The 24937-nt window shown below is 39.3% G+C and overlaps 1 protein-coding gene across 2 annotated transcripts in view; it reads right to left on the bottom strand.

Moving 5' to 3' along the window:
* LOC135220773 (protein arginine N-methyltransferase 9-like) overlaps window positions 1-24937 on the bottom strand; it is a 140387-nt gene that overhangs the window by 45702 nt on the left and 69748 nt on the right. For both annotated transcript variants that reach the window (XM_064258242.1, XM_064258241.1), the window contains exons 4-6: window positions 17808-17934; window positions 12365-12601; window positions 4371-4538 (exon numbers count right to left, since the gene is read on the bottom strand). In XM_064258242.1, the coding sequence (XP_064114312.1) occupies window positions 4371-4538; window positions 12365-12601; window positions 17808-17934 (532 nt within the window). The remainder of the gene's footprint in view (window positions 1-4370; window positions 4539-12364; window positions 12602-17807; window positions 17935-24937) is intronic.

The raw sequence follows: 24937 nt of genomic DNA on the forward strand, positions 1-24937 counted from the left end.
ACAGAAAAAGTATACGACACAACATGGAAACATAACATCATGCAAAAACTCCACTCCAAGGGATTAAGAGGCTACTTACCAATATTTATTAAGAACTTTTTAAGAAACATATTGAACAAGTTATCACACACTAATTGGGGAGCAAAGTGAGTCATTTTATCCATAATAGATTACTGCTGTCCAAAATATTCATCCGCCTCAGAATCTGCATTAAAAACTCACGATACATTGCACCATGAAGGCATGCGACTGTGCACAGGAGCATTCTGATCATCCCCAACAAGCTCACTTCTGGTAGAGGCAGGTGTGTTGCCCTTGAAACATCACCGTAATTTAATAACAATACGAAGAGGTCTTTCACTACAAGCAGGATCATCTCCTGCAGCTGACTGCTTTCAAAATTATAATCCAGAAACAGAAATTCATAGTACTAGCTCTTTCCCAAAAAGAGCTAAGTACCTAGTGAACTTATATAACATAAATCCAATTTTTCAGCCACCAATAAAATTGTCACCACCATGGATGTTAAAACAAATAAAAATATGTACCTCCATGTCTTACCTACTTAAAAGACAAATGACTAGTACAGTATTTATTGCCGAGGCAATGAGGCCGCCTAAATGAGCCCCCCAACCTGCGAGGGATGCATCTGAAAACAGAAGGAAGTCCGGGGGGAGACAACACAGAGGAACACCCTTCAAGAGATTTTGGTCATCCAACCACCAATGAAGGTCTTCTTTCACTTCCAGAGACAGAGGAACCCTTAATAGGGGCAAGTTCCCTGCCGGAAACCAGAATTCCCTCTGCCTCCATTGTAGAGACCGAAGATGAAGATGGCTCCAAAAAATAATATTGGAGTAGGAGCATCTGCATATTAAAAAAATATGTTAATCAAAAGAAGTTTACCTTTAATATCATCAGTATTTACTGACGAAGTCACAGCCATACAAATGGCACTTGATATAATATCTGAGAAAAAACCAAGTGTGTCTAATATTTTCAGTAATTCACGTAGTGCTATAGATGCTATAAGTCAGTATAAACCAGTAAACCAAATAGTACAAAAAATACAAATAAAAATTCATCAACTCTTCCAATCAGGATTATCAATGGAAATATGTTGGATTCAGCACATGTGGGAATAAAAGGAAATGAAAATGGAAACTCTGCTGCCAAATTAGCCTGTACTATCCCTCCAACAATTACACATGCCCCAGTGTCAGACTGGATAACGTCTGTCAAACCATTGATATACCAAGATTGGAAAAGAGAATGGTCCTTAGTGCCAACCACAGATAAGCTTAAAAGTATAAAAACTGAAGTGTATGCATGGAGGACATCTTCACAAAAAGAACGATAAAAAGAGGTAATCCTAACAAGGCTCCATATAGGACACACAAGATTCTTGCATGGTCACTTGATGTCAACACCACATGCTGACCCAGTGAAGTGTAATAGATGTCAAACACCCTTGACAGTGCAACATTTACTTGTTGAATGCCCAAATTGGACCTAACAAAGATCAATTTATCTAAGGAATTCAAAAATGAAACTTACTCTTGCTGAAAGCAAAGATTTTTCAATTAACATCATAAATATTTTAAATAAGGCAGGTTTCTTAAATAAAGTATAATTTTTTTTTCTCAGGATTAGTCCCTGAGAACCACCCCGAGAAGTCTACTTAAGACCCAGAGGTCTGGAAAAACTAACCCCTATTAATAATAATAATGAGCCTAATAAAGGCTCTTCTCGGGCTGGTTTTCCAGAATTAATCCTGAAAAAAAATAAGACTATTTAGAAATCCAGTTTTACTTAGGAACATAATGATTCTATTAAACAAAAAATCTTTTCTCTCAGCAAGAATGCCTTTTAATGTTGGGTTTCAAAAACATGTTTCTTTGATGGTTCCAAATTCGACAATCAACTGCTAAGTGTTGGACAGAAATTGGTGTTTGGCATGTATTACATTTCATAGAGTTTGAATGTGGATTTGACATCAAATGACCAAGTGAAAATCTAGTATGCCCTATACTTAGTCTTGTTAATAGAACTTCTTTAGCTCTTTCTTTTTGAGACAATGACATCCATGAACGAACTTCACTTTTCATATTTCTCAGTTTGTTTGTAGTTGACACTGATGACCAGTTTGCTTGCCAATCTTGATATATTTAAGTCTTAATAGATGTTACCCAGACTGATACTAGGACATGTGTTGTTGATGAAACAGTGAAAGCTAATTTGGCGGCTGTATCTGCTCTTTCGTTCACTTCAATTCCCATGTGCTGGAATCCAACATATTTTTATTAATAGTCCTGATTGAATAAGTTGATGGATTTTTATTTGGATTTCTTGTACAAGATGGTTTGGAGACTTGTACGTACTTATTTATAGCATCTCTAGCACTTCTTGAATCACCAAAAATTATGGTGGGAATTGCTTTCTTCTCAGATATTATGTCTAGTGCTATTCGCATGGCTGCGAGTTCTGCAGCGTATACTGATGATATTGGAGGAAGACTTATTTCAACTATGTAATTCATCTTTTGAGAATGCTGAAGCTCCTACTCCAGGGTTATTTTTTTTATCCATCTGTATAGATCATCAGTTGATCTCCTCACTTTTTAGGAGACATACCCCAAGGCAAAATGAACAAGATCCTTTTAAAATTGGATGCAATGATAAGAGAGGCAGTGAGAGCTTCATATTTGCAGAGGGTCACTGCAAAATAAATCATACAATGTGTACCACAAAGGTAAACAGTGCCATAGGGGAAAAGATGGTCATTCTTGAAGCTGAAGTCCTTCTCTGTCTTGCAGCTCCTGCCAGAAGACTGGTCCTTATGTGTTACTTGATGTATCATTATGAAAAGCAGAAGACAACCAAACCAAAGGCAAAAAGGTGTACCCTTAATCTATTACAATCATCAATCAGAAAAACCAGTTATGAGTGGTTTCCTAAGAAAGAGATTGAAACAGGATCTGCCATGAACATCTTAAAAGTGGAGAAGTAAAACCCTGACAATCCAAAAGAAAGCTTGGGCAGAAAAAAACCCTAATAAGATCCCTAACAAGACAAGGTCTATGGAACATTTCTACCACTGAATTTGTCTGAGCTCTAATTCCTGATACTCTAGATACAGAGGAAGCCGTCTCGATTCAACAGAGACCACATTTACCATCAAGAGATAGTTCAAGAATATGCATCTTCCTTAAACAAGCACTAGACACCAAGGTTCCATTATAATGAGGGAAGTCTTGGATACAAATTGCCAGGTAGCACCCATCAAGATACTGTCACTCTATAATGTATTATGGCTAATGACCATCTCGTAAAAAAGTTGGTCAACAAAAACTCTATATACAATTTCAGCTTTCAAATAGAATTCTCCTTTATATCTTGCTGTCCAACCCCTCTGACTCCTTACTTTCATTCTCTTGAGTGTGAGTAGTCAAAAGTGCACTAGTGCATAATTTGGCAGGCTTAATTTCATTAAAAAAATACACACTCGCATTTTATACATGATCCACAATCCAGACGCAGAAGCTAGAATTGTCGACAGTGAAGGTCCCCTAACAACAGTCTGGATCATTTACTATTTTGGCCAGTATAGTTAAGTCCTATAAGATCACGTTCCTCAACTGGTACTTAACATTTCCAGATTCAGTTTTTGCTACCTTACTCCGGTAGAAATTCACTGTTTATTACCTTCTTTCATTTTCAGTTCACCATTTTTTTGTATGACCCTCTCCATCTACTTTTTCAGTGTTAGAACAATCTTGCAAACATACTTATACATACGACTATAATCCTTAGCATACCTGGCTCAAATAAAGTCTGTTTGGCTGTTTATACCTATTAAAGGATCCTTCATGCTAAGTGGAATTCTCTGATTTTCCATTGAAAACAATGCCACTGTATGATCCCCTGCTTGACTTCACAATATGCTCAACTGCCTCTGAATTATCCTTTCTAGCAACATCATCTTTTTCCATATATCCTTCTTTTCTTCACTAGAATGTTTTTAGTGCTTAACCCCTGATTCAGGGGTTTGTCAGCTGGAGATCATTCAGAGACAACCTGCCTGAGCTTGGATGCTGTAGTATCAAAATGGGACAACAATGACACCTGCAATTTTGATCTTCCTACCAGTATAGCATATGTAAAAGAAGAGCTTTGTACAATGTATGGACACTAAATCTTTAGATTTATACCCAATAACAAATGTAACACAAGAAAGAATTGAATTTAGACCAAAGGTCTAGTGCTGAGACCTATGAGGTCACTAAGTGCTGAAACAGAAACAGTCAGTAAATATGCTTTAAAGATGTAACAGGAGGAAAACCTTACAACTTGCAAACTATAAAATCTTACCTCTCTGGAATATCTGAAGGTATACTTATATTGTGGCTGTGAAGGTTGAAAATTTTTATTCCCTCTGTTGCACCATTCAACTTGAGGACATCATTTCCTATCTCATACATGAAATTATCAGTTTCACATCCATACACAATCTTTGCACCTGCCCGCTTTGCATAAAGGCTGCAAATGGAAAAAACGCTGTAATTTATTTATAAGACCTTAATTGAATTTAAATTAATATAGAATTTAGGCCAAAGGCCAAACACTGGTACCTTATGAGGTTATTCAGTGCTGAAACGGAAATTGACAGTAGTAAGTTTAAAAGTTCAGCAAGAGAAAAACCTCGTAGTTGCACTAATAATCAACTGTTAGGAGAGGATGGAAAGTAAGATGGAAGAAACAGAATATGGAAGGAAGTACAGTAAAATAAACAAAAAGGGAAGACCTTAATGACTTTCAAAAGCATATGATAAATTGAACCTTGAAATGACTAATTGCTACACTACAGTACTTCTCTTTCAATGATGTTACAAGATAACTCAGAATTATCAATCCAAGGAGATTATGGTAAAAACTCAAGGAGATTTATCTAATATGACAAATTTTCTAGGACAATTTGTATTTTTCATAGCTACAAACCTAAGGTCTTAACAATAAGATAATTTTTAGCGCCTACCTGGATCTGGTTAAATCGCAGATGAAAGCAAGGAATCTTGTGAGATCTGGCAACGTGTGCGTATATCGGGTGAAAAGTGGTCAAGGACCACGCACACACGCCACAAGTTTCAGTCTTTCCCAACCCAGGATGTCTTTTAACAAGACAGAAGGGCAGCTAGAGGTGGGTTTGTAGCTATGAAAATTGCAAACTGTCTTAGAAAATTTGTCATTTGTTCATACGCGAACAAACCTTCAGTCTTAACAATACTTGGAGGGAGGTACAGACATCCTAAACTGGCTGGGGCCTACTTGCCAGTCCAGCTACAGAAGAAATGTCTTCCAGAGAGGGACTGATGCCCATGAGACGCTAGAGACATTGATATCCAACCACTCAGACACTGAGCGACGTACAATGATATATGGGAGAATCATCGTACTGGGAACTAAATTGATAATCCAACCACTCAGACACTGAGCGACGTACAATGATATATGGGAGAATCATCGTACTGGGAACTAAAGAGAAACTTTTGACTGCCCATTAACAAACCAACACACCAGGGTTTGTTACCACTCCCTACTCCCCCTTGCAAAGGAGCACAGCATATGCTACCGAATAGAGGGTTGGTTATTTGCATACTAAGGGACCAAACTACCAGTATGACTAACTTATTCACCTGTATCAGACTAGTCCAGCGAATGACGTGTCTATTCCTTAACCCGCCCGAAGGAAGAAGGAAAGGTACAAGAGAAAGAAAGAGACCAGCCAACTCACTCATTCTCTCATCCACACGATAATCTTAGGTAAGATACAAATGTGCCCTGTTAAGGGCAATTATGAGTTACACAATCTGTTGGGCAGTGACCACAGGACCTAGGGAAAACATGTCCATAGATCTGTGGGCAACATCCTTAAGATAGGAGGAGGTGAACATGGACGGTGTAACCAAGTACCAGCACTCAATGTACAGCCAAGTTCTTTTTGAAAGACAGAGGGACCAATAGCCCTAACGTCACACACTCTAGCCTGCACAGACGTGGTGGTGGAATCATCAAGAGTTAAGTATGCCTGTCTGATGGCTTCCCGTATCCAAAAAGATATAGTATTTTTCGACACCTCTTTCTTTGTAGGCCCCATGCAAAAAAAAGCCTACGACAGCCTGGTCTAAGGAGCCGTGTCCTTTTGAGATAGCAATGCAGAGCCCTGACAGGACACAACAAAGCTCTCGAGCATCACCGCCCACAGTCATTTAATGATGGAATGGAAAAGGAGGGGAACCTATTATCATGCACCTAGGGATTCTGGGTCTTAGCCACAAATTCAGGGACAAATTCGAAGGACACTGACTTCCAACCCCTGGTGTGCTGAATTCACATCATAGCTCAGACCACGCAGCTCCCCCACTCTCTTCGAAGACGCCAAGGCAAGGAGAAAAACAGTATTGAGTGTCAAGTCCCTGTCTGATGAACGACACAAAAGCTCATATGGAGCTTTAGTGAAAATTCTCAGGACCAAGGAAACATCCCATGTCAGGGGCTTGAGCTCCCTAGGAGAACTCGCTTGCTCAAACCCTTTAACTAGCAAGTAAACTTTCCAGGATGAGGAGATGTCAATAACTCAAAGACATAACACTAAACTCAGGGCTGCCCTGTAGCCTCTAAAGGCAGAAACAGACAAATTTCTCATCTCTGAGGAAGGTCAAAAAGTCTGCTATGTGCTGAACAGAGGTTCTGAGTGGAGAAAAACCCAGTTTACGACACCAATCACAGTAAATCGCACATTTGCCTTGGTAAACTGCAGAGGTCAACCTTCTGAAACTCCTGGACATATGCCCTGCTGTCCGGAGGAGATACTTGATAGCCTCCAACTGTGAAGAGACAAGAATTCTACTGACTGGTGGAGCCTTTCTACATGCAGCTGACACAGGAGATGCCGCCAAGGGGGAATTTCCCTCGGAACCTCCAACAACAACAGCAGATCTGGAAACCATTCTGCCTGAGGCCACAGAGAGGCTACCAAAGTCATCCTGAGACTCTGTAAACTCAACAACCTTTTCAGGACTTGGCGGATCAAACAAAACGGAGGGAAGGTATACACCTCCAGGTTATCCCAAGGATGTTGGAATGCGTCCTCCGCTAACACCAGAGGATCTGGAACCACCAAACAGAATACCTCCAGTTTCCTGCTGAACCGGGTCGCAAAGAGGTCCAGCATAGGTCTCCCCCAAAACCTGGAAGAGCTTGTCTGCTACTACCTGATGAAGGGACCACTCTATGTCTAGGATCTGATCCCGACAACTGAGCTTGTCTGCAACCACATTCCATTTGCCTTGGATATACCTGCCTGAGAGCTCTGCCAAATTGCTAACTGCCCACTGGTGAACCTCGCCAGTCAAGGCGTGAAGTTTACATGAAACCAGGCCTCCCTGCTTGTTCACATAAACAACCACCTAAGTGTTGTCCAACATGAGAACAACAGTATGACCCTCTACCTTCTCCCGAAACTCCTCCAGACCCAGACAGGTTGCCTTCAACTCCAAGATGTTGATATGCTGCTACTTGTCCTCCAAACTCCAAACGGCCGAGGCAATGAGGCCGCCTAAATGAGCCCCCAACCTGCGAGGGATGCATCTGAAAACAGAAGGAAGTCCGGGGGTAGACAACGCAGAGGAACACCCTTCAAGAGATTTCGCTTGTCCAACCACCAACGAAGGTCTTCTTTCACTTCCAGAGACAGAGGAACCCTTAATAGGAGCAAGTCCCCTGCCGGAGACCAGAATTCCCTCTGCCTCCATTGTAGAGACCGAAGATGAAGATGCCCATGAGGGACCAGCTGACTGGTGCGGTTGCGATAGGAAGTTGCGTGCCACCACTTGCAACTTCTCCAACCTCTGATCCGACGGGAAAACCCTCGAAACCGCCGTGTTGATGACCATACCCAGGTAGACAATCCTTTGACTGGGTACGAGGTTTGACTTCTCTTGGTTGACCACGATGCCGAGTTCCAGACAAAACCGAAGCAGACTATCTCTGTCCTGCAGCAGCTTCTCCCTGGAACCTGCCAAGACCAACCAATCGTCAAGGTACCTCAGCAAACAGATCCCCTGAGCATGGGCCCAACTTGAGATGAGAGAGAAGACCTTGTGAACGCTTGAGGGACTGGGGTCAGCCCAAAGCACAGGACTTTTGAACTCAAAGACCTTGCCTCTGAGAGAGAAGCAAAGGAACTTCCTAGGCAACAGATGAATAGGGATCTGGAAGTATGCGTCCCTCCAATCTATCAACAGTATGAAGTCGCTTTCCCTCACAGCTGCCAACACTGAAAGCGGGGTCTCCATCTGAAACCTCGTTTTCCTGATGAAATGATTCAAGGTGGATAAGTCGATTACAGGCCTTCAACCTCCCAATGCCTTGAGCACTAAGATGTGACTGTAAAACCCCGGAGATGGACGCACCACTACCTCTATTGCATCCTTGTCCAGCATCTTCTGCACTTCCTCCCAGAGAGCCAAGAACTTCGGGAAATCTGGTCGATACACCCTCCTGAACAGAGGACATCTACTACCCACTTCTCCGCCCCATAACTCTGCCACTTGGCCCACTGGCCTGCCAAGCAACCCCCCACCAATGGCACAGGAGAGGGAGAGGTGCCTAACCCACCGACGACCCCCTTTACCTCTGCCCTTGGGGACCCTTCTCAACTTAAAGGAGCGGGAGCAAAAGGGACGTTGGTCCTCTGACCTAGGCTGGGACGAACGGGGAGACCCTGCCGAAACCGAACTCCTTGACGGCCTACCAAGCAACAACCTTTGTGACTGCTGCTGGGCAGGAGGAAGAGAAGGAGCCAAACATCTCTGAGGACACGACTCTGTCTTACACAGCCTGGTGTACTAATCTGTCTTTCGTGTCAGCCCGGCAGCGGTCTATCACATCCTCCAGCTCAGTCCGAGTGAACAGAAACTGAGATTCCAAAAGATCCCCAATCCTCAATGACAGCAAGGACTCGGGTCAACCGATCTTTCTATCCTGGATAAAGCCACATCTCTTCTAATCAGGAGAAGGTTAGCCCATAAAGTAACACTGAGGTGTGCAAGATATGAAAACGCCTTGCCTCCAGACTGCAACAAACTGGCAAGAGAAGAAGCACTCACAAAACCATCCAGGGACCTGTCAGATGCTATCTTGGCAATGACTGCCGACCAGAAGTCCAACCAAGAAACCGTCTGCAACATGGAAGCTGCCACAGACTCCAAAGCTAAGGCATTCTGCAGAGACAAGGACGGAGCCACCGAACTCACCTGCTACAAAGTCAATCCCGGCTTCAGACGAATGACGTTCGGGTTAAGATGACGAGACATTAAGTAAGCAGAGTTGGTAGCATAGTACTTCCTATGCCTCGTGAGAGGGGGAGGGGGTAAACCAACTTGGCAGAGTCCCTTGAGTGAAGCGATCTGTCCCGATCTGAAACAGAGTTGTTTACCTTATGCAAGACCAACTGGACACGGCCCCGATAAGGGAAGTTGAAACGATGACTTGGGATCCTGCGTAGCTCCCGGCAAGGCTTCCAAGCAGGAAGGAGTGAAAGATAACCGAGCCCGAGTCCTACTCTCCAAATTGGTGAACCCACAAATGAGATTGACAATTTCTGTAAAACCGACAAAAAGAAGAATGTGCAGGCTTATCTAAAGCGCCTTCCTCATGTAAACCAACAGAAGAGCCAGCAGCTAAACAGCCTGAAACGCCAACCAACCTGTCAGGGCTGGAGCCAAGTGCCAACTCTGGCAACGAACCAATCACAACACTAGGGACATCACTTCGCCCCTCCCAATAGAAGACTCGCATATGTAGCTGTGTATGTGCACGTGTGGGGCAGATGCACATACAGTGGGCCCCCCAAATTCGCAGATTTCTCTCGGGAACGTTTCCCCGCAATATTTGCGGAAAATTCGCACATTCACTGTATTTTTCTATGAGAAATATCAACAAATTCCTGGGTTTTTTTTATCAATTTCATCATAAAAAACCAAGCATGAAAATTTTTAGCTGTTTTTCTTGAGTTTGAATTAACAAAATAGGCTGTTTTTAGCGTTTTTATAGGGGTTCCAAACATTCAGGGGTTCTAACTATTCACAGGGGGGTCTGATACGTATCCCCCGTGAATACGGGGGGACCACTGTACATGCGTAGGTGAAGTGCCTCAAACACTTGAAATAGAACGAGGATCCCTAAGAGTCGAACCCCGGGAAGTACCAGGGAGAGTGACAAGCAAATACTCCTGCTGCACTATCTCCGCGTTCACAACCTTCGACCTCTTGACAGGCGCCTTGAGATCCCTACGGTGACGAATAGGCCCTGGAGTTGGAGAAGCGGAAGAATTTGCAACTTGTGCACAAACGTGGGAGGTTGCAACACACTCGCGACTCGATGCAGAGGACAAAGCAGCCACTGCAGATCACTAACACTCTTAGTAACACCAAGACTTGCAGGAACATGGGCGTGCAGCTTGTCACTCACAGACAAAGAAAGGGCAAAGTCCTTAGCCTTCCAATGATTGATACGCCGAAACGGTGGAGATGGGGGAGAAGGAGAGGATGACAACACTGCCTCCTTACACAATCTCTTCGCAGGAGGCGGGGGCGACACAACACGCTTGCTTCCAGTCCTCCCAGCTGACATGGCAGCAAACCTACGTATCTTCTAAAACAGAGTCCAATCTCTTAAAAACCGCCTGACATAAAGCCTCAGACGGATCAGCAAGAGAAAGGGCCAATGACATGGAAGGGAGACGCAGTGAACTGGATGGCAGAGATGATGTCTTGGCAGCAAACGATGACGACACAAGCGGCGATGACATAACAGCTTTCCCTCAATCCCAAAGGGAAGCAGACGCCACTGGGGGAGGCATACAAAATGGCTGACCCTGTGATGTCACCAGCGGGGCTGACGCCATGGCTTCCCTCTGACTAGAAGAACTGGCAATCGTCACTGGCGGAGCAATACAATATAGGTGACCTTGGCTACCAACGAGGACAGGAGGAGGGGGGAGAGCCTGGACAGCATGAGGTGGTGAGTGGCAAGCATCGTCAGCAAACCCTCCAAGGATGGTGGACCCCGAAGCCCAAAGGAACCCCCAGAGCGCCATTATTTTGGACGCCTCCAAATCTGAAATTAAAGAAACTGATGAAAAAGCCTCCTCCCTCTCGGGAATTAAATTAACTCCCGAGGAAGAGGGGCGACATTGCATAATTAATCAGCCTGAGGGCCTCCCGATACTTCCAACGACAAATTGATGGAAGAAGAGGAAGAAGAAAAAGGCAAAACATTAGCATGGGGTGTGACAGCGACAGGAGACAAAGCATCGGGGAGAGGAGAAGAAAAGGAAGAGTAGAAACTCTACGATGCTCCCACTTACCATAAAATAACTTCCACTGCTCTCTAAGCCACGCATGGCATTCCGTGCAGATTTGTTATTGTACAAACGTTAGAACAACACCTACTACAAGTGATGTGAGGATCAGTCGCACACGCATTGTCGAGGCTGGCAGAAACACAAGCGAAAATGGGCAATGAACAGGGTAAAGGCCGAGAGGTCGACCACAACTCTCGGTGGGTGCGTGGTCCTTGACCACTTTTCACCCGATATACGCACGCATTGCCAGATCTTACAAGATTCCTTGCTTTCATCTGCGATTTAACCGGATCCAGCTAAGCGCTAGAAATTATCCTATGGTTAAAACCGAAGGTTTGTTCGCCTATGAACAATGAGCAGACCCACTGAGTGTTGTATTAACTTAATGGTTTGCCTCAGCTACATAATAAAGGCCAAAATATTTGCACACTACTTCATAGTTAGCAGCTAAGTTTTCCAAACATTGGCAACTTCTTTACAACAAGTGTAAATTTGATAAAAAGTGAAAACCAATGCAAAGTTTATGAATGCCAGACAAATATCCCACCACTAACAAATATAAATTCCCTCTACAGGTTGCAGATAACCATAAATCCTCATTCTAGATTACTAGTATATATCTAAATTTCATTTGATCAACTAGTTCCACAACGATTTATCATTTCTTAAAATATTTCCCAAACTTGTTTTCAAAACTTGCCATCAATTAAAATTTAGTCAATCCCATAAAACATGTTTGCAAGCATAATATTTGCTTCTGGGATTGGGCCAAATCTGTATGCCAAATCAATAAGACCAGTTTGCATGATACAATTAATTTCATGGGATGCTCCTTTTGGTAAGAAAATACCATAATCCATAATCCTAGTACAAGTATTTATAAATGTCTCAACACGTCCTATCAAAAACATTCTAACTTTACAGAAGAAAACTAACTTACCTCAGCAAGTTCGTGCCTGAACCTATGTCAAGCACCTCATTGTAACCTTCCTTAATAGCTGCTTCAATTGCACATTTAAAAGAATGGTTCCTTTGAATATCATTCAGCATTGGCAAATGCCACCTATTAATGAGGGCATTTGCCAGGCGACCACGAGTTTCCTGGGCATTAGGATCTTGAGTACACTCACTATGGGACAAGCAAGCACAACTCCAAGCTTCATATATGCTTCCATGTCTGCAAGAACCCAGGTAAATAAAACTCAGTATCTATTATATGTTTATTCTGTATATATAGTATATAAACATTTTGGGGGAAATTTAGGTATGAATACCTACACCAAAAATTAGGAAGTCTGTTCGTCCTAAATCCAAGTTAACTGATTACTCACTTGAACTAATAATAAATCCACAACCTATTGAATATTTTCTTTGATATTTAAAAGTATCATAAAATATGAAAATTTGGAACCTTTACCAAATGCTTTACATTCCAGTACAAAACACACTTATTCAAGAAACCCAAAAAGCAGCATTGTACAATTTACCAACCACATTCATTCAACAAAGAAATGCCAACAAAATCTATGATTTAGCAAAATCTCTTAAACCTTAACTAAATGTCATGAGAAAATTACTTATGTTCTTTTAAGAATGTGAAAACCTGTGCTAATTACAAAAAAATAGAAAAAGAAGAAGGCAAAGCTCAAAGTACTTTCTATCAAATTCTGTTTTCTTCTTTGAAGTTTCTTACAGTTATAAAAATTCCTGCAGTAACCTAAATCAAATCTTATCCTAGGTGTCATGGAGTTAATATGCTTTTCATCCTTAATAAGTTAGCGCAATACAGCATAACAGTAAAATATGACAATCCCTGAATATTAATGGTCAATCCTAAAAAATAAGTTTCTGACAGGAACATACAAATGTATATACTACTATTCATCCAGCCAACTATTACAGTTACCCACTACGGTAAATTATTGTTACCTATCCTTGAACATGTAACTACTAAACTTACACCACCAAAATTGACTCCAAAAATTCAATGATCCTTTGTACCTCAAAAATGCCTCAATTCTCAGAAAATCAAGCTAAATACACTTCTCCACAATTTACACTAAGTGAAACTACATACAGTATCATCTTTCTCTTCAAACCTTCCTAGGATCAAACAATTACAATAACTGTATCCACATACACAGCTATCCAAAAATACTATCTTTTTCATGCTATGCAACAGTCATTGCACTACAGTATTTCAACATCACACATCATATAGAATCACCTAACTCTTCCTCATTTTGAATGTGCATTACTGTCTAGAGTAACTGACCATTTTTCCAACTTGAATGATGCTTGCACCTTATTTTCTAATGTACATAAAACTCCTCTGACATCTATCATAAAAAATTACCACACTTGAACTTTCTAATTAAAATCATCATTAATTCTATGAAAATTAAGTAATACAGTCTTTACAATAAAAATTTTTATTAAAAAAAAAGTTACTATGTAACTGGCAGCCATGCTGCATTAAGTCACAAGGACAAAATTGAATAAAAAACAAAATCTAAAGGAAATTTAGTTCCATGTCAGAGTTACAGGGTTCATGAATTTTACCAGGCCACATTGAACTTCTTAACTATCATAGAGCTTATCCAAATGATATCAGCATAAATCACAAATAAATTATCACAATCACAATTAAACAAATGCCACCATTTTGAGTGACTTTCATAAAACTTTCACATTTAGATACTTCATAATGTATTTAATTTTTGAGCAATGTGAATATCTAAAGAGTCCTCAATAAAGGTCAGTACTGCATAATACTGATGAATAACTTTTCACAGAGTTCCCCAATGAGAGATGCCCAGTCTGCAAGGTCTGTGACCGTCACAAAATCATTCCAGATAAGGCAGAAAGCAAATGTTAAACCAATTTTCTTGTTCAATTAAATTAGTCTTACACCAGTGCCTGCATGGGCTCTTGCCTTAAAATGCACTCTGCAGTTTGAACAAAAATTTGCTGCAAATGCAGTTTCAATTCAACTTATGGGAAATCTACAGTTTTCCAAAAGGCCATCCTAAAGCTCTCTAACAAGATGTTCTGAAGATTTTCCAACTGCAAAAAACACTACTCAAGAGTCATGAAAGTGCACAGGAATTGTCTGATTTGAAGCAAATGAAAGGAAATGAAAAGAGAAACATGCAGAAAAAGTTCAGACATGTTCATGAACCCATAAACAATGAAGTACTTAAGGATGAAACACTGAAGTCCAATTGTTTCATAAATTGCAATACATTCATACATTACAGATACTGGAATGGAGGTATCAACAGTTTCAGCTGTTGACAAAATCTATATTGTTCTGTAAGAAACAACACCACCTTCACTGGACCGAGTTCGGCGGTCTAAATGAAAAGGACATATAATTGCAAAAATGAGTGTAACAAGTTATAAAGGATATAAAATGCTATTTGATGCCAATACATAGGAGCGAGGAGAAGAAGAAGAAGAAGAAGAAAAGAAAAAAAAAATCTCCCAGGAGAATATCCAGACACCTACAAATTCCTAAGAATGGCACATCAGCAATGAAACTGGCATAACATGCATTCCAGAGCATTTAGATTACAAACAACTACAAGGTGATTTTGCCATAAAAAACTGTCTCGTCAAAGATAGTGAGGATTAATAATTGCATCATTACCTCAAAACTACTTAGTACTTTGAAATAAAAGAGACTTCACTATCATAATAATATAGGGTAGTTTATGACAACGGCTGAGTTACAATCTGACTCTCCTGGGGCTTGCCTCAAGGCTTGGATCTTAAAATGATAACCGAACATAGAAAAGCAGTCAAGTTTAAGAAGTTTGACAACTAGGTGGGAAAATGGCAAGAGGAAACAGATAAACACAAAAAACAATGCAAAAAGCAGCTGAGGATGAAAGGTTGCTATAAAAAAACCTCATACATAATCTAACCTATCCATTTCCCTAGTGGAGGTCCATATTGATAAAGGTATTTCTTTATACTCCCTCTTAAGTCAGTTTTCACTTAATAATTTTTTCTTTGTTTTCAGATGTACATCCTCTTATTGGGTCCAACTGGGCATCACTTAAAACAAAATTACACCTTACAGTTTTCATAAATTCAAGCTGTTTTCTACCTCATAAATTAATGCTCTAAGTCTTTTGTAATTTTTATTCTAGGTTTCAAACCATCTTCAAATTGGAAGGGCTATTTCCCTGCATAGAACTCCCACCTGTCAGTCCTAATTCATCAATTAATAGAGGATGGACTTTGTGACATAACTGGACTATGAAACTTAGAAATGTACTGAAAATAAAAAATCATGGCCAAGCATGCAAAAACTAGCAAATTTTTTTAAGTAATTTTGTTTTTCTTAACATAAAAGCCAGGTCTTTTGATAAAAACAAATCCTATGTCAAGATATTCAGGTTTGTATGTTAGGAACAAATGGTAAATTTTTTTTTAGTGATTTGTATTTTTCATAACATACAAACCTAAAGGGCTTTAAATAGGATTTAGCTTCTATATAAAGACCCAACGTTTGTACTTGTATAGAAACAATAAATTAAATTAAAATGAATTTCTATGACTGTTTACAATATATATATATAAAAAGTTTGGTTTAATCAAACTCTTAAATCATACTTTTGAAGCTTTAAAGATTTAGGAGCTAAAACTAATGAAATAAATTCAGTTAAATTAAACCTTATTCCGCATGAGAAATTTCTGGGGATAAAAAAATTTTATCTATAGAGCCAAATTATGCAGTGTGCCATATCATAATATGAATCATCTAAAGAAATAAAAATACTGTAGGTGTTCTAAAAAAATATTATTTTCAGTTACCGTTCCCAACACTTATCCTTCCTTCATGGATTTAATAAGTTTAGCTGATACCCATGCCAAATTACCTTGCAGTTCTTTGCCGAGAATCCTGACCAATTTTTTTTTTATTGTAAGCAATATAAGCTGATATGTCCTAACTACTATTATATCTTATTGAATTTAGAATCCTAAAATTGCCATTTTTTCTTAGTCAATAGTGAAAACATCATTTAAATCAACGAAAAGCTGGTCTATAACTAAGGAATGACAAGTCAGATTCTTAATTGCTTACATGGACCACAAGGCTAAGCCTCAATTCTGAAGATATTGCAGGAAAAACATCATAATGAAATTCCCAACTTTCACAGTATGAAAGGTGCGAGATTGGAATATAAAAATATCCCATAAAAGCAAGCTATAAGGCTACAGAAAGACACAGAACAGAATCACACTTGAATTTAGCACTGGAAAAGCTACCAGCTTCTTCCACTTTCATATTCATCACATTACCCCAGTGTTCAATACCTGGACGGAGTTCAATTTCCATTGCTTCTGGTATACTAAAGGAAAACAATTCGATTAGTGATCCATCAATGGAACAATTTGCACTGAACTTGAATACTTTCAGAGGCATCCCTGACAAACTTTTCCCATCCGATTCCCCTTCCCACCAATAAATATGAGGATAACCTAACATACAACCAAATACTGTACTTAAATTAATATCACTTGGTAACTTAACCTGGATAGCTTTGACTCCTGGTGAATTAGCTGTGGCAGTGAGCCGGTTTGTTTCTGTGTTTACACTACTGCTACAACTATTTCCAGCACTCTGGGATAATAATTTGGTAGAATTTTCTGATGATTCTGATGTTTTACAATCAAGTACTCCAAGCTGAGAAATGAGAGAGTTAAGGTGAACACGGAATTTCTGGTGATTTTCACTGCTGGAAACTTTTGGTGTTGCTTCACTAATGTCAATTAACCACGTTGGACTAGCACTTGTGATGCTAGTAAGAGTTTGTGTTAAGGCATCAATATTTACAATCAATACATCTAAATCAAGTTCTATTAAAGCCAATTTGGAAATCAGCAAACCTTTAGACTGAGCCTGATTAAGGAGACTGAGAAGAGCTGATGTGTCAGCTGTACACACATCCCAGAGGAGAGAGGGCTTGATTCCCTGATCCACTGCCACCAAGAGAGGAGCAACTTCGTCAGAATACTGACTTCCCCTTCCATTTAGACACTCACGAAATAATGCACGCCACACATCCTGAGACATGATGCACTCTTGAATTGCAATTAAATAAACTCAAACACAGGACATCAGATAATGAAAGGAGGCTAAAAGTAACAAAAATAAATTGCGCAATACATTTTAATAACTTTCCAAGTACTATAAAATCTATCTCTTTGGAAGTACTAAAAAAAATATTTTGTTGAAAAATGTCCCTAAATATTATGGAAGAGGTTTGAACCACCTCAACTTTACAAAAAAAAAAAAAAAAAAAAAAAAAAAAAAACTTGTATAGGAGGTTTCTCAATGCACTTTGTTGAAAATTCTAATTCAGATATACCTGTACAAAATTTTTGCAAGCAGATAATTTACATCTGGGGATTCTGGATAAAGCTTCAGAGCTACTTTGTACAACTTTACAGCCTCTTGGAAACCATGGTCCTCTTCAACAGCAGTACTCCATGGCTCTGAAAATAAAGAATGTATTCATACAGCTTATAAATGGGAAACAAAGATTAGTACCAACTATGCTAGACCAAAACAAATCAGATCATCAGGTTAGAAGATTTTTTGACCTAGACACATAACAAGCCTTTTGCTTATTTCAAAGGCAAATAGGAAACTTTTCTTGTGTAAACTAAAGAAGGGAGTAACTGGGTTTAAATGAATAATCAATTCACCAAAACAATCATATACTGCAAATTCATAAAAAAATATCAATCTAAACCAGTACTAAATCTACTTAGATTCTATTTACCAACATTATAATTACAGGCAGTCCCCGGGTTACGACGGGGGTTCCGTTCTTGAGACGCGTCGTAAGCCGAAAATCGTTGTAAGCCGGAACATCGTCAAAAATCCTAAGAAAACCTTACTTTTAATGTTTTGGGTGCATTGAAAACTATGTAAACTGCATTCTTATGGCATTTTTCATCAAAAAAAACCTTCAAATATTGATTATTTTGCATTTTTGGTGTCATATTTCATCTGCCAGATGAGCGTTGTAGGCGTCATAACCCTGGAAATAATGTCTGATGAATATAATTGGAAAGCGTCGTAACCTCGGAACGTCGTAAGCCGAGACCGTCGTAACCCGGGGACTGCCTGTACAATGATCACTAACTATAAGCTAGTAATTATTTCAACAATGTAAATTAGTTGTCTTTTCAACTACCTCATGCAGAACATCTCTAATTGTAAAAACTATCATTTTTGGAGGACAAAATCACAAATTTTTAATCAATTTGTATTTTTCCAAACATACAAACCTGAGGTCTTTACATTGGGATTTTCTCATGCACTAGCTGGAAACCAGTTATGAAAAATTCAAACATAATATGATCAATGTATGGCGTAGTAATGCATAGTGTCATCCAATGGGCTCAGCGAGTATGCGGAGCCACATCTCGCTCACCCTTAAGGAACCTGTGATGCATCAGTGTTCTTCCAGCCCAGGGAAACTGAATGAGGGGTGGCTGAGGTGGGCCATTACTGTAAAGACCTCAGGTTTGTATGTTTGGAAAAATACACATCGACAGAAAATTTGATTTGTTCCTATACAAATACAAACCCATCAGTCTTTACAATAGGAGAATTACTTATTGGTGGGAGGAAAAGTAAATTATGACCATCTGGAGGTCTGGCTCACCTAGGCTTACATCGTGGCCATTGTTGGAGCACAGGAAGGAGTCAGATGCCTCTGACTGAAAGGAGAAAATTTCCCTAATAGCCAGACATCTGGCCTTTTGACACAATTGGAATTCCATTCTTCAGTGTGCCGAGAAGAAAGGGAGGATTTGTATGGGATGATTTGTATTTGTTGTAGACAACAATCAACTGGTTAACTATATTGCTCTATGAAGAAACTTCTCTCACTTATTGCGAGAATACAGACCTTGCTTCTATTTCTGAAATTTGTTCATTGCATGAAATTAAGAGAAATAAAATGACAGCCCTCTCACCTGTATGTAGACAGATCCAGCTACTGAAAGTTGTTCTCTCCACTGTCGGAGTGAAGAAAGAAAAGGAGAAAGGAGGTAAGCCATTCACAGCACTCACAACCTCTTTCATACCAACAACTAGACTAGATACAACCTGTCCCACAAGGGACACTGAATGAATTAAACAACCTGTTGGGCAGCCACCACTGGACCCTAGGAAAAAGTCTCTAAGAACCTGTGTGCAACGTCCTTTAGGTACAAAGAGGTAAGGGTGGTTTGACGATTCCGTGTACCAGCTTTCAAAACCCCTTGAGCTGACAGATTCTTTTTAAAGGCGATGGAGGGGCCGAAACCCCTGGGATATTCAGCTATATCACACCGAGTTGTCTGCTACATTAGAATAACTACGCACTTCTGATAACTTCTCATAGCCAAAAGGATATGGCATTCTTGGACACTTCTTTCTTGTTTTGGCCAGTACTACACACAAGCCTTCGACATTCAGATGTGATGTACGTATCAAATTCTTTAGATGGTGGCATAGTGCACTAACTGGACATAAAAGCATTTCACTATGATCATCATTAACCAAATTTCCAAGGGATGGAACTGAAAAGGACTCGAAAAAACTCGAACCTGTCATTGAGGACTGATGAGTTCTGAGTCTTGGCCACAAATTCCGGAATAAACTCAAAAGCTACCGAACTCCGGCCCTTTGAGTGTTTCACCTCTAAAGAGAGGCCATGAAGCTACCAGACTCTTTTTGGGTGAGGCTAAGGCAAGTAAAATTACAGTCTTTTATCAGACGAACCCTTGGCCATGAGTAAGGCTGCTAAGAACTATCGTCAAATCTCAGTTAGAAAGCTTGAGGAAAGATTGGGATAAGAAAATATTCAGTAGAATCTGCAAGTTGGTACACGATAGATACGACCATATAGGGAGGTTCAAGTTGGTGGAGTGTATGAAAGAGAGGTTGCTTTCGCCATATTTAAGGAGAATTTGTGCAGACGTGGTAACGTGATGTGTCAGGGAGGAAAGTATCACAGAGTACATGCTAGGAATGTGTGGCATCTGGCAACTCACACGTGTCCAAAGTGGATGTTGGTCACTGACCAGGTTTGGAACCTCTTGATGCACCAGTCTTTCTTCAACCTCCTTGGAGAGTGGTCTTTTGCTTTGCTTTCCTTCCCCAAGCAGGTTTTTTTTTATCTACGACTGTTCTGATTTATATTTATTCAGCCAAGAAGTTCTGTGGACGTCAATGTTTTTAGACGGCCTTCCTTGATTCTCGTGTTGACTTCCATTGAGGCGGATGTGAATTCTAGTAGTTACTGCCTTTTCCCCTGCTTTGTCATTGGTTGTGTTATGAGTATGCTGGTCCGTCTCCCAAGAGATAAGTTGAAAACAATTGTATATTATGACATTAATATCTTATGTATCTTTGATATTATCTGCTTACACATTTTCATGGAATGTGATAATGTTTTAGTCTTTCAGAATTTGTGTTTTGGGATGTTCGAGACATTAGGTGTTCAGGTTGCAGCCAAGGTTTTTATGCTAGGATCCGGCTGTCTAACATAGGAGTACATTCCCACTCTTCTTCAACATGAATTTTAATGACATACAGTTGCGATCTTCCCGTCTGCTTGCAGGACCAGTCATGACTGTCATCTCATTCATTCTTGGCAATTGATTGAGTTTCCTTCCTCCTAACTGCAAGAAGGAATGTAGGATCAGTAGTGATGATGGACCAAAAAAGTAAGTTTCTGAGTTGTGTACCTGTGAAGAATACGAGTACGAATGTACAAGGGTAGTCAGTACAAGTTTGTTGCCTGTGTGTGAAAAGGCCTGTATGAATGTAGAGTGACAGTGGGCCTGAGTTTGTTGCACGACCATTTGAGCAAATGGGTTAGCAGAGAGAACAATTAGAATTTTGAGTGAACTGTTATGAATAATGACTGAAAGAGAATGAATGGGATATCTCTGAGCGAATATATAATGAATTATGAGAGATTTGTCAAGGCAAGATTAAGGTTTAAGCGAGGAGGAGCAGATGGAGGCAAGCTAATATGGACCATACGTAGTAAAAATGGTTTGGTCAAATGGGTTGAGTTATATCTTAGAGCATGAAAATGAAAAGAGATAAAAAGAGGAAATACAAGCTCATCACATAATCAGTTGAGGAAATGGAGAGAACCCCCAGAATATTTAAAAATACATCCTATAATAGAAGTCTTGGCAAGAGAGAAAAGTAGGGAGTTGTTGAGGGCAGCAAGAGAGAAAAGTAAGGAAGTTGTTGAAGGCAATAAGGATAGTTTCTGGGGAAATTAACAAGTAGTGATGGTTACAAAAAGGAAGAAACATCGGAAAAAGGGGGAGAGTGTAAAGGAATGGAATTGGAAAGAAGACTTTTGCTAGGTTGTTTGATGAAAGTTTGGTGGGTGGCAAATATGATTTTCAAGGATTTGTTTGGGATACAGAAGGGATTGATTTAATAGCTACTAGGACATCTGTTGAAGGAAGAAGTAATTTGATAGAGGGGTTAGAGTTAACTGATATTGAAGATATATACAGTATGTATTTGTGGTTTTCAGTTGACTGAAGAGGTGGAGAAGATGAATGTAGGTATATATGTGAACGAAGAAGAGTTCGAAGAGACTGGTAGTGTGACTGGGGGATTCCCTGTAGTCTGTATCAGAGGCTGAGAGTGGTGAGAGAGAGAGTGGAAAAGTGTTGAGCATGTTGTTGGATACTGAGGAGATAGAACCAACCTCAAGCCCAGAAAGTTTGAGTGGTTCAAGTCCAGAAGTACAGGAGAGAGTAACTGAGGGGTGACTGAACGACAGAAGCCATGGACCAGAAGTCAAGGTCCAGTGAAGCGTATGAATGGATAGCAAAGTGAGGATTTTAGTGTGAGAACGGTATACAGGTTTACCTGCTCTGGTAAGGGGGAATGTGGTAGGTTACTTTTTTTAGTAAGGCAATGGGTTTGTTTGGAAAAGTTTAATATTTAACTAATATTTTTTTTTATGCTTACTTTTATTTCTTAATTTTTTTTTTTTTTTTTTTATGGGCAAGGAATTTCTCCCCCTCTTATGAATGGTTCTTATTCCTCTTATGAATTAGCTTTCAAAATAGCCTAATAGCCTTTAAAGTGACTTTGTGACTTAAACCAGTGCCTGGTGCACAACCGTAGTAAAGAGCATTGTTGTATCAATATATCACGTATAGTATAATGAAAATTAATAGAGGCGTAATTTGGATAATATTTTCAATTTTGAGAAAGCTTATGTTAATGTTGAAAAGGTGGACATTAATTATGTATTGTGATAATATACTGTAGTCCCTGGTGTTATAAGGCAAGATACCGAGTTCAGTGTACAGACATATTGTCAAATTGAATCCCTGGTAAAGTGGTATTTCTGTTAACAAAAATATACTTCTTGTTACAATGGACTATATTAGTTATTGTTATTGATGAATACTATTGTCTTTGTTTTCTAATTGAATTAAAGACCCTAATGCTATAAAGGGCAATATATATTTGTGTTCCATTATTGTTGTACTAGTTTTGTATATTAAATTGCAAAATATACAGTACATAATTTTTTTATATGCAAAGTTAATTGATTGTATTTATATTGATTGTGTAAATTCAGCAGTTATAGAAAACTGATGTGTGATTGTGTGTCGTGTGAAAGTGGTATATTTTCTTTGGAAGTTCCTTATTTTCCAGGAAATTAATTTGCATTGTATATGTACATATATCTATATTTGTCATTTGCTATAATTTTGGTAGACCTGTTTTATTAAATAAAGGGACCAAAATTCCATTGCTTGCTTATGTAGTAGTTCTAGAAAAATTAGCATGTATTGAGGAAAACTTTGTCTAAATAGCCTTACATATTTTCACTTGAAACTATCTGCCCCCTTGTTTTTACTGTTACTTTATTTGTTAATCTAGCCACAACAACCCCCTGATGTAAGCTACCACCATGGTATTGTCAGATCATGACCACGGAATGCTGTTACGTACCTGATCCTGAAATCCTGAAGAGCTAAACAAGCCACCTTCAATTCCAGGATGTTGATGTGAAGTTGCTTCTATTTTTAATTCCAAATGCCTGAAGTCAGAAGATCTTCCATGTGAGCGCCCCCAACTCCTTCCCCCCCCTCCCAACTCTTCGATCAAAGTGTCTGAGAGGAGAAGAATCTCTGGAAGAGGAGCATGAAGGGACATTCCTATGGTCAGGTTCCTGCCATCCAGACACCATGCCAAGTCTCATCTAACCTCTTGTGAAAGAGGAACACAGAAGAATGGAGAATCCCTCAATGGGGACCAGAACTCTAAATTAATTTAATCTCAAACACTTAGGAGAAAAAGACAAGAACAGCAGTCAAGTTGGACTGTGAATGGACAGGTAGATTCCAAGGTCTACATAAGGAGCAGCTTAAACTCTATTTCCCCACCCAATCTGGGAGTTGTGAAGCATTAGCAGAATGGGTTTGTAAGACAAAATACATGTTGTTTAAAAACTTAACTAGAAAACCTTTACTTGCTTTAATGCACATTTGTTGTGCCTCAATGCCTATGCCACTTATATATCTTTACATTACTACATCCTTACTCGCTATGGAGAGAAGATTGGTAAGGGGATATACTGCTAAATTTAAGCTGTAAGTTTTAGCTGAAGCTGAAGAAAGAATATTGGTCTGCTAATGACTATTATCGTGCGTCAGCAACGTGGATGAAACACTTGCCAACTTTGGTATAGTACCACCAAACTCGACTGTAAATAAAATTTGCGAGAAACATGTTTTGATCAAAGCTATTGGGCATGAAAGAACACATTTTACTGTTTTCACTCCAATAAAAGATAAATACGTAAAGCTCGTAATATTCTAATGAGATCAAGTAAAAATATTGAAACGAATCTCTTGATTTTTGTTTACGCAATAAACATGCCCTCAGCGCCATCTACTAACGAAAAAAAATAACAAATTTTGTTCATAAACGATACATATTTAAGTGATATTTTGACTTGAAAACACTTTGTATGACGTAAAATAACCTTGTTCCATATAAATAGAGTATCTTGAAATTCATTTGCACTAACTAGAAGCAAGAGTCACTCTGATTTGAGTTCAATACAGCAAAATAAACTTACCTTGCAATTGCCCACAGCTGATTTCCAAACCAAAACATTGATTGCTATGTTTGTATTTTATAATACAAAACAAATAGTAATATGAAAATACATATATTATAGGATGCAGTGAAGTAAAGCATAACTTTTTAAAAGATCCATGAAAAAGATGCATATTCATTATGCTTGTTTTTTATCACGCAATACTAATATGTGATTATTACATACTCTAATTTTATATCTTGTGTATGATGCGACCCTCTTAAAATTAGCTACAAAATGAAGTCTTCAAAAGTCGCAGGATATGCAAGTATATACGGTAGCCATTCATTTTATCTTGTCAACTACTATCCTTTCTTCTACTATATCCAGTGTGATATGTA

The sequence above is a fragment of the Macrobrachium nipponense genome, chromosome 2 (assembly GCF_015104395.2).
Source record: "Macrobrachium nipponense isolate FS-2020 chromosome 2, ASM1510439v2, whole genome shotgun sequence".
NCBI lineage: Eukaryota > Metazoa > Arthropoda > Malacostraca > Decapoda > Palaemonidae > Macrobrachium > Macrobrachium nipponense.